A 10,963-nucleotide genomic window follows, 5' to 3' on the forward strand; every position below is an offset into this window, starting at 1 on the left:
TATTACAAGTGCTCCTCGCATTAAGACACAAACACTTCAGGCTTGTTTTTTTTACGCTCTTAGACCTATTAGAATTATTATTTACTGTGGCCACGTTTGATTTAAACCGTTGATTTCTCTGACTGCCACTTTTGTTTTTCTCCTTCCTATCTTTTGCTTTTATCCTTGTTTCCCTTTCCTCTGCCTCCCTGCTCAGGTTCCCAACCCCCTGCCATTTTAGTTTAAACCCTCCCCCACAGCACTAGCAAACACTCCGCCTAGGACATCATCCAGCCCTGCCCAGGTGCAAACCATCCGGTTTGAACTGGTCCCACCTCCCACAGAACCGGTTCCAATGTCCCAGGAACTTGAATCCCTTCCCCTGGCACCATTCCTCGAGCCACGTATTCATCTGAAGTATCCTTCTATTTCTACACTGACTAGCACGTGGCACTGGTAGCAATCCCGAGATTACTACCTTTGAGGTCCTGTTTTATAATTTATCTCCTAACTCCCTATATTCCACTTTTAGGGCCTCATCCTGCTTTTTACCTATATCGTTGGTGCCTATATGCACCACGACAACTGGCTGTTCACCCTCCCCTTCCAAGATGTTCTGCAGCCGTTCGGAGACATCCTTGACCCTTGCACCAGGGAGGCAACACACCATCCTGGAATCTCGTTTGCAGCCGCAGAAATGCCTATCTATTTCCCTTGCAATAGAATCCCCTATTACTATAGCTCTACCCCTTTTTCCTCCCGTGCTGTGCAGCAGAGCCACCCCTGGTGCTAGGAAGTTGGCTGCTCTTGCCTTCCTCTGATAAGCAATCCCCCCCTACAGTACTCAAAGTGGTGTACCTGTTGGAGAGGGGGATGGCCACAGGGTCCACTGCACTAACTGCCTGCACCTATTACTCTGCCTGTTGGTCACTCATTCCCCTAGGAAAATGATGTCATGGCGATAATAGAGACCTGGCTCTAAAAAGGGCAGGATTGGGTACTAAATATTCCTGGATATACGATGTTTGAGAAAGATAGTGCAGGAAAGAAAGAAGATTGGGTAGCAGTACTGATTAAGGAGCAAATTACAGAGCTAGAGAGTGAGGATGTCTAGGAGGGTCAAGGACAGAATCTATTTGGTTAGAGTTAAGAAACAATAGAGGTGCCATTACACGACTAGTTTATTCTGTAGGCCACCAACTAGTGGGAAGAATACAAAGGAGAAAATGTGCAGGGAAATTACAGGGAGGTGGAAGAAATGTAGAGTAGTAATAATGCGGGACTTCAATTAACCTAATATAGACTGGGTTAGTAAAAGTATAAAGGGCAGACAAGGGGAAGACTTTCTGAAGTGAGTTCAAGAGGATTTTCGAGATTGGTGCATTTCTGGTCCAAAGAGGAAGGACGCATTGCTGGATCTGGTTCTGGGGAATGAGGTGTGTCAGGTGGAGCAAGTTTCAGTAAGGGAACATTTAGGGAACAGCGATCAGAGCATCATTAGCTTTAGATTAGCTATGGAAAAGGACAGGGAACAATCTATAGTAAAAAATACTTAAATGGAGGAGTGCCAGTTTCAGTGGGTTGAGAACGGAGCTGGTAAATTGGAAACAAAGATTAACAGGAAAAACTGTAATTGAACAATGGGCTGCCTTTATAGAAGCGATGATTCGGGTACAATCGAGGTACATTCCCACGAGGGGGAAAGGTAGGGCAAACAAAGCCGGAGCACCCCGGATGACGAAAAAGATAGTGAGTAAGATGACACAGACAAAGGGGGAGTATGACAGATGTCTGGTTGAGAATACAAGTGAGAAACAGGCTGAACATAGAAAGTTCAGAGATGAAGTCAAAAAGGAAATAAGAGTGGCAAAGAGAGAGTTTGAGGATGGATTGGCAGCTAACAGAAAATGGAATCTAAAAGTCTTCTATATGCATATAAATAGTAAATGGGTAGGAAAAGGAGGGGCGGGGCCGAAAAGGGACCAAACAGGAGAACTAGGAGTGGAAGCAGAGGGCCTGGCTGAGATATTACATTAATACTTTGCATCTGTCTTCAACAAGGAAGAAGCTGCTGCCAAAGCCATAGTGAAAGAGGAGGTAGTTTAGATATTGGATGGGCTAAAAATTGATAAACGCGAGGAACATAAAGTCCTGCTGTACTGAAAGTAGATCAGTCACTAGGAGCGGATGGGATGCATCCTAGGATGCTGAGGGAGGTAAGGGTATAAATTGCGGAGGTACTGGCCATAATCTTCCAGCTCTCCTTAGATACGGTGTGGTGCTAGAGAACTGGAGAACTGCAAATGTTATACCCTAGTTCAAAAACGGGCGCAAGGATAAATCCAGCAACTTTGGTGGCGGGGTTGCTTTTAGAAACGATGATCAAGGATAAAATTAGCAGTCACTTGGTTAAGTTTAGATTAATTAAGGAAAGCATGCATGGATCTGTCAAAGGCAAATCGTGCTTAACTAGTGTTTTGGGTGCGGTAGTGGACCCAAATGCAGACAGACAGCCAGAGATTTGAGATGGAGTAAAACTCAAAAGATGCTTTACTAGACGGCTCTTCAAATGCAGGACATACAAAGAATTCTTCAAACAAAAGATCAAAGTAACAATTCAAAGAAACAAAAGCGAGTATACCAAACGCAGAGCAAGGACTATGAACTAACCTGTGACTTGCAGGCATGAGAACTCAAGACTGTGTGACTGGGGCTGGAAATAGTCAGCTTAAATAACAGGCCTGATTACTCTGATGAGTAAATTACTCTAATGAGACACAGGTGAGGAGAGAGGTACAGAGACATGGCAGCAGTGTACTGAGGCATCCTAACAGCCCTCTGGCGTCCAGCAGAGGAACGTGTAGCTGGGACCCTGACAGAACCCACCCCCCCCTAGGGACGGCACCTGATGTACCCGCAGTAGCCTCTGGCTGGCGCCGGTGGAACTCCCAGATAAGCCCAGGATCCAGGATGTCACGAGCCGGAACCCAGGAGCGCTCCTCTGGACTGTAACCCTCCTAGTCCACCAAATACTGGAGACTCCGCAGACCAGGCGGGAGCGAAGGGGACGGCTGACAGTGTAGGCGGGCTGGCCCCTTACTAGTCGAGGGGCTGGAGGTGGTCTGGTGGCTGGGGATAGGGGACTGGTCTGCACAGGTTTGAGACAGGAGACATGGAAGGATGGATGGATCCTCATGGATCGAGGCAACAGGAGACGGTAGGTAACTGGGTTTATCTTCCGGAGTATCTTGAATGGACTGACGAAGCGAGGAGCCAATTTGCGGGACTCGACCCGCAGGGTAAGGTCCCGGGTGGAGAGCCAAACCATTGGCCCAGGCCGGAGCAAAGGGGCAGGATTGCATCATCGGTTGGCCTGGATCCTCTGTCGACTTGATGCCAGTTGCAGCGCAGGACGGGCCTTTCTCCAGGTCCACTGGCAGCACCGGACGAACGACTCTGCCGACGGTACCCCCACCTCAGGTTCCTGCTTGGGGAACAACAGAGGTCGGTAACTGAACTGACACTCGAACGGTGACATCCCAATGGAGGAGTTCTGTAATGTGTTGTGAGCATATTCCACCCAAATGAAGTGTTTGCTCCAAGTAGAGGGGTTGGAGGAGGCAAGGCAGCGCAGAGTCATCTCCAGGTCCTGATTCATCCTCTCGGTCTGCCCATTGGACTGGGGATGATAACCCAAGGAGAGGCTGACCGCCGCACCCAGGAGACGACAGGAAGCCTTCCAGAACCGGGAGGTGAACTGGGGACAATGGTCTGACACTATGTCTAGGGGGTGGCCGTGTAGGCGGAAGACATGCTGCACCATGAGTTCTGCAGTTTCTCGGGCGGAAGGCAGCCTGGGCAGGGGGATGAACTGGCAGGCTTTGGAGAACCGGTCGACAACAACTAGGATGGCAATGTTACCCTGGGACGGTGGCAGATTGGTGACAAAGTCCAGGGAAAGGTGGGACCAAGGATGGTTTGGAATGGGGAGTGGGTGAAGGAGGCCATGTGGTCGTGTCCTGGGGTTCTTCTGCTGGGCACAGGTGCTGCAAGCTAAGACAAATGACCGGACATCCCTCTTGATCGACGGCCACCAGAATCTACTGTGGATAAACTGGAGCATCCGGGCGACCCCTGGATGCCCAGTCAGCCGGGACGAATGTCCCCACTGCAGGACTTGGGATTGGACTGTTGTGGGAACAAACAGTCGATTCAGGGGTCCGCCGCCTGAATCGGCCTCCCGCCGTTGTGCCTCTCGAATGGTTGTGTCGATGCCCCAGCGAACCGGAGCCAAAATCCTGGAGCTCGGAAGGATGGGTGTCAGTGTTTCACTTATATCCGGGGGGTCGAATTGCCGGGATAGCGTGTCAGCTTTCAGGTTTTTGGACCCGGGGCGGTAAGAGAGGATGAAGTTGATCCGAGTGAAGAAGAGCACCCACCGGGCCTGGCGAGAATTGAGGCGTTTGGCGTCCTGGAAGTAGGCGAGGTTCTTGTGGTCAGTCCAGACCACGAATGGATGTTTGGCCCGCTCTAGCCAGTGCCTCCATTCCTCCAACGCCAACTTGACAGCAAGCAGTTCTCTGGTCCCGATGTCATAGTTGTGCTCTGCAGGCAAGAGCCGCCTGGAGAAGAAGGCACACGGGTGGAGTTTCTGGTCTGTGACAGAACGTAGGGACAGGACGGCCCCCACTCCAATTACAGAGGCATCCACCTCGACCCTGAAGGGAAGAGATGCATCGGGGAGGGCCAGAACGGGAGCCGTCGTGAAGCGCCGGTGGAGTTCTTTGAATGCTTTCTCCTCCACGGGTGACCAGTGAAAAAGGGTGGATGTTGTCTTGGTTAAAGCCGAGAGGGGTGCCGCTATGGAGCTGAAGTTTCTGATGAACCTTCTGTCGAAGTTGGCCAAGCCGAGGAAGCGTTGGACCTGTTTGACTGAAGTGGGTGTTGGCCACTCACGGACGGCCTGGGTCTTGTCTGGGTCCATCTGGATGCTGCCATTGGTGATGGCGAAGCCCAGGAAGGAGACAGTGGGGACATGGAACTCACATTTTTCGAGCTTGACATAAAGGTGGTTTTTAAGAAGCCGGTGCAGTACCTCTCAGACATGCTGAACATGTTCTTGGGGGGAGCTCGAAAAGATGAGAATGTCGTCGAGGTAGACAAAGAAGAACCGGTTAAGCAGATCACGGAGAACGTCGTTAATCAGGGCTTGAAAGACCGCGGGTGCATTGGCCAGACCGAATGGCATTACTAATTACTCATAATGGCCAGTAGGGGTGTTGAAAGCTGTTTCCACTCGTCTCCCTCCCTTATGCGGACCAGATTGTAGGCATTGCGAAGATCCAGCTTGGTAAAGGTTTGGCCCACTGCATGAGCTCGAACACCGTGGACATAAGAGGAAGGGGATAGCGGTTCTTCACAGTGACCCGGTTGAGGCCGCGGTAATCAATGTATGAGTGGAGACCCCCATCCTTTTTTACTGCAAAGAAGAAGCCTGCCCCGGCAGGAGAGGTGGAAGGATGGATAGCACCAGTGGCGAGGGCGTCACGGATATACTCCTCCATGGCAGCGGTCTCAGGAGCGGAGAGAGAAAAGAGGCGACCCGGAGGAGGACAAGTGCCTGGTAGCAAGTCGATGGCACAGTCATACGGGCGGTGAGGAGGAAGGGAGATGGCCTGTCTCGTACTGAAGACCTCTATAAGGTCAGTAAAGGCAGCTGGGACTCGAGAAGGATCGGGGAAACTGAAAGCTCGGGAGAATCAAGAAGTGGCATTGAGAACAGGCAGGTGGCATGGCAGGTAGGACCCCATTCCATGAGCACCCCGGTAAACCAGTTGATATGTGGATTATGGAGAGACAACCTGGGAAAGCCCAGGACCAGAGGAAACTCGGGAGAATGAATGAGGTGGAGCTGGATTCTCTCTTGGTGGTGCTTCTCCACAAATAGCCACAGGGGGTCAGTAATTCGGTGGACGTTACCAGAGCCAAGGGGTCTACCATCAAGGGCAGTAATTGTAAGAGGATGGTCGAGGTCGACCGTCGGGATCTTGAGCTGTCTAGCGAAGTTGAGTTCCATGAAATTCCCTACCGCTCTGGAATCCAAGAAAGCACGGAGGGTGTGTTGCTGATTACCCCAGGAGAGGAAAGAGTAGAGACGGAGACCGGAAGAAGCAGATTCGGGAGTGGTGTTTTCACTCATCACAGTTCTCCCACTGCTGGACAAGTCCTGGCTTTTCCCGCCAACTTGGGACAGGAATCGCGGAAGTGCCCGAATTCCCCACAGTAAAGGCAGCGACTCTCGCGCATTCGTCGCTCCCGTTCAGATTGGGAGAGTCGAGTTCTGCCCAGCTGCATGGGCTCCTCCACGGCGGTAGGTGGCGTTGGGCTCGGGGGTGCTGCATTTGGGTCTGGGGGTGAGAGAAACGGACGGCGGCGTTCTCTTCGCTGCCCGCGGAGTCGATTGTCAATCCGAATGGCCACATCGATAAGAGCCTCGAAATTGTTGATAGATCTGTGAGAGGCCAGTTCATCTTTGACCTCCTCCGAAAGTCCGTGAAAAAAAGTGGCGATGAGTGCCTCCATATTCCAAAGACTTTCAGTGGCGAGAGTACGGAATTCTATGGCGTAGTCCGATAAACAATGATTCCCCTGATGGAGATGGAGCAGTCTATTGGCCGCCTCTCGCCGCTAACTGGATGGTTGAAGACTCGCCTCATCTCCTTGGTGAACATCCGACAGTTGGAGCAGGCAGGGGTTTGTCGCTCCCACATGACCGTGGCCCAAGCGAGGGCTCTCCCAGTGAGCAGGGAGATGATGTACGCGACCCTAGAATGATCGGAGGGGAATCTGGAAGGCTGGAGCTCGAATGGCAGTGAACACTGTATGAGGAAGACGCGACACTTGCCCGGGTGACTGTTGTATCGTTCGGGAGCTGGAAGGTCTGGATCCTTGTCTTGTCGAGGATTAGATGCTGATGGTTGTGCGGAACCCGACTGCTGGCCGTGCCTGACAGCCTCGGTTAGGGAATGCAGGCTGTCACGAATCTCCTGCAGCAGTTGGTCGTGCCTCCCGACCGTGGCTCCCTGGCTCATCAGGGCAGAGTGCAGTTGATTAATGTCCTCCCTTGGTTTGCTGGTTTCTGCTGGGTCCATGTTGATGACTCAGTCTTGCTGTTACGGGTGCGGTAGTGGACCCAAATGCAGACAGACAGCCAGAGACTTGAGATGGAGTAAAACTCAAAAGATGCTTTACTAGAAGGCTCTTCAAATATAGGACATACAGAGAATTCTTCAAACAAAAGATCAAAGTAACAATGCAAAGAAACAAAAGCGAGTATACCAAACGCAGGGCAAGGATGATAAACTAACCTGTGACTTGCAGGCATGAGAACTCAAGACTGAGTGACAGCGGCTTGAAATAGTCAGCTTAAAAAACAGGCCTGATTACTTTAATGAGACAATTACTCTAATGAGACACAGGTGAGGAGAGAGCTCCAGAGACATGGCAGCAGTGTACTGAGGCATCCTAAACCGCCCTCTGGTGGCCAGCAGAGGAAAGTGTAGCTGGGACCCTGACAACTAGATTGATGGATTTTTTTGAGGCGGTAACAGAGAGGGTTGATGAGGGTAATGCGAGTGATGTTGTGTACATGGACTTCCAAAAGGCATTCGACAGCACGGGATCTATGGGATGATGGCTTCTTTCTGTGCTGTAACCATTCTATGATTCCATGTTTTATATTTTCCTTTTTCGGTCACTTTCTCGCCTTTTATTCATAGATTTAGATCAATCCAGGGAGAGAAACTCCGTTCTCCCTGTTCTATCATCCGTATTTTTGGACTCTACAGGAATCATGGGATATGGTGATGTGGAGGGGGTGGGGTGACATTTAGATTTCATGCCGAAGATTAGCCATGATCTTATTGATTGGCCGAGCAAGCTCGAAGGGCCGTGTGGCCTTCTATGCTCTTAATTCTTATGGTTTTTGTTTATGGGCGGGTGAGATATTGCGCATTTGCTCATTATCCAGCTATTAATTCTGTAGATCATGTTTAACTGTATTTCTCTCTTTGTCATTCGCCATCCCATCCCCGCTTCGGTCAGCTATTGATTCTAAAGGTGATATCGTGTTACCAAGATTCTAATCTTTTATATTCAACTCAAGCAAATTTATTGTCCGTGACTCTTTATTTAACGATATTCAGTCTAGTATCTACCCTGAACATTTGTAACAGATCAGAAGAATGTTGTCTTGGTTTAGGAGACACTTCACCGAATGGCGAATGTTCATCGACCTGAAACGTTAACTCTCTTTTTCTCTCCACAGACGATACCTGACCCGCTGAATATTTCCGACATTTACTGTTCTCATTTCAGATTTCCAGTATCCACAGTATTTTGCTTTTGTTTTCACCTAATGCTCGTTATGGTTACTTACAGAATCACAGGAACAAATCCTGGCAGATCATAAACACATCATTAAATGCCTGAAATATCCGCTAATCATTCAGTTCCAGCCAGTTTCCCACCATCTGCAGTTCTGCATTAGTGGCGCTGCTGCTGGTGGTTGAAGTAGGAATACAAGGCTAATTTACATTCTCACAAAATGCTCATTCAGACAGATTCAATACATTTATTTCCAATCTTGGTTCTGACTTTACAATTGTATCCCGTACCCGTCTGTCACAGTTCAGTGGATCTCTCAGTGAGACCCAGCCCCCTGCTGTACTTCAGGATAATTAATCCCAGCTGATTGTGACTGAAGTACTGAGGATACAAAATCCTTTGATATCTTTTTGTCTAATATTTTCTGCACAAGTTGGAAACCAACAGTTGAAAAAGTACAAGGATAAATCTCTTCCATTTGTGTTCAGGTAATTTACAAAAGCTTTTGGCGGCACTTTGCCTGTGGGATCAGTCATCTAATTCTGATGCTGATAAATGCATTTAGTGGGACATTACCTGGTGATGGATAGCTATTTACTTTAATTCAGCGTCCATTATTTGCAATGTTACTTGGCCAATATTCATTTCAATGAGGTACAATTTATGTGTTTCAACAAAAAAGAAAACTCAATTTTCAAAACACTTCTGAAAGCCCAGTTATCTTTATAACTGCAGTGCACTTGTATTTATTATTTTAGCATTGTCCTATTACACCCGTACATTTTAAATACAATTGACTGTAATTATTGCCATCGTTGCAGTTTCTGGGTTTTGCTGTTGCATTCATTTTCAGTTCTAGATATAATGGATATTCTAACCAGGAGCAGGAGTACAAGCGGGATTTCCCCCCTCCCTAACACAGGGGCACAGAAGTTAATTTCCCCGGTCCAAATGCTGACTGATCCCGGGGCACGAAGGCATCCTGAGAGGTTCTGTTCCGTTGTGTCCCTGATACCTCGGACGGTGCTTTTGTCTGCTTGTCTAAATATAGATCGATCATTTAATCACTCATTGATCAAACATCTTTTAATTTAATGATATATTTATTCCCATTTCATTTATTGATTCCACAATGTATTCCGATTATTCTTACAATGAACCCTGTACTCAGCTCCACATGTAAAAGAATTAGAATATATCATTGAATTTCGCCAATGAATTGCATATTTCACCCCGAATTCCATCAAATTGCAATTTTTTCCCCAGCCTGATGTATAATTTCCCTGTTATTTCCCTTGCTCACAGTGAACCTAGTGACGATTGTGATCCTGTCTCGGGGAAAGTGCGGTCTCTCCAAATGTGTCACTCGCTACTTGGTGGCCATGGCAGCAGCGGATCTACTGGTCATTATATTGGACCTGATATTGAGGCACATTCCGATTGTTTATTGGGTACACTTTGATTTCGTGCGGTCCATCCCCGTGTGTAATATCCACGCCGTTCTGCTTTATGCAGCCACAGACTGTTCTGTCTGGTTCACCGTCACTTTCACCTTCGATCGATTTGTGGCCATTTGTTGGCAGAAGCTGAAAACTAAATATTGCACCGAGAAAACGGCGGCTGTGGTTCTGGGAACAGTGACTGTGCTGAGCGGTTTAAAGAACATTTTCTGGTATTTTATGTTCACAGATCAATATTACCTTGCGAATCTCCCCTGGTTTTGTGCTGTAACACTGGGTGTTTTGCAATCTCGGATCTGGGCAGTAATCGAGTTCCTTCATTATGTTCTCACCCCGGGGGTCCCATTTGTTCTAATTCTGCTACTCAATGCTGTCACGGTCAGACACATTTTAGTGGCCAGCAGAGCCCGCAGGAGACTCCGGGGTCCCAGCAGTGGGGAGAGTCCCAGAGACCCAGAGATGGAGAGCCGCAGGAAATCGATCATTTTACTATTTGTTATCTCGGGCAATTTCATCCTTTTATGGGCAGTGTTTATGGTTTATTTTATATGGTACCGGATGAGGTATTTGGGGTATGGCTCCGTATATCTACCATATTATGTAAGGGAAGTGGGATTCGGGCTGCAGCTGCTGAGTTGCTGCACAAACACTGGGATTTATGCCGTGACCCAGACTAAGTTCAGAGAGCAGTTGAAGAATGTGGGGAAATATCCCTTTACTCGGTTTGTAAAATTCATTAAAGGATGAGAAGAAGCGGAGACTTTGCAGCCTGAGAGCTCCCTGGGTCTGATATTCTGCTGAGCCACTCGCTCCCGGGCCGCCACGGGGCCGGTAATTGGGGATATTCACATGTTCACTCACAACCTGCCTACACTGGGCTCCCTGGGGATGATATTGTGGTGAACCACGCTCACGCAGGCCACCGTCCCATGGGGCCGGTGATCGGAGACATTCACACACTCACTCACACACTGTCTACACGGAGCTCCATGGGCCTGATATTGTGGTGAGCCGCTCTCCCCCAGGCCGTGGGGCCGGTGATCGGAGACATTCACACACTCACTCACACAATGTCTACACTGGGCTCCCTGGGCCTGATATTGTGGTGAGCCGCTCTCCCCCACGCCGTGGGGCCAGTG

At 48.9% G+C, this 10,963-nt stretch overlaps 1 protein-coding gene across 1 annotated transcript in view; it reads left to right on the forward strand.

The window, feature by feature from the left end:
* LOC147086914 (putative G protein-coupled receptor 139) overlaps positions 1–10,596 on the forward strand; it is a 37,868-nt gene extending 27,272 nt beyond the window's left edge. The window contains exon 2 of the mRNA XM_085978158.1: positions 9,670–10,596. Within this exon, the coding sequence (XP_085834284.1) occupies positions 9,670–10,571 (902 nt within the window). The 3' untranslated portion in view covers positions 10,572–10,596. The remainder of the gene's footprint in view (positions 1–9,669) is intronic.
* Positions 10,597–10,963: the final 367 nt, after the last annotated feature.

Source organism: Somniosus microcephalus, unplaced genomic scaffold (assembly GCF_052327205.1).
Source record: "Somniosus microcephalus isolate GS21.2 unplaced genomic scaffold, FLI_Smic_1.0 unresolved_chr6, whole genome shotgun sequence".
Taxonomy (NCBI): domain Eukaryota; kingdom Metazoa; phylum Chordata; class Chondrichthyes; order Squaliformes; family Somniosidae; genus Somniosus; species Somniosus microcephalus.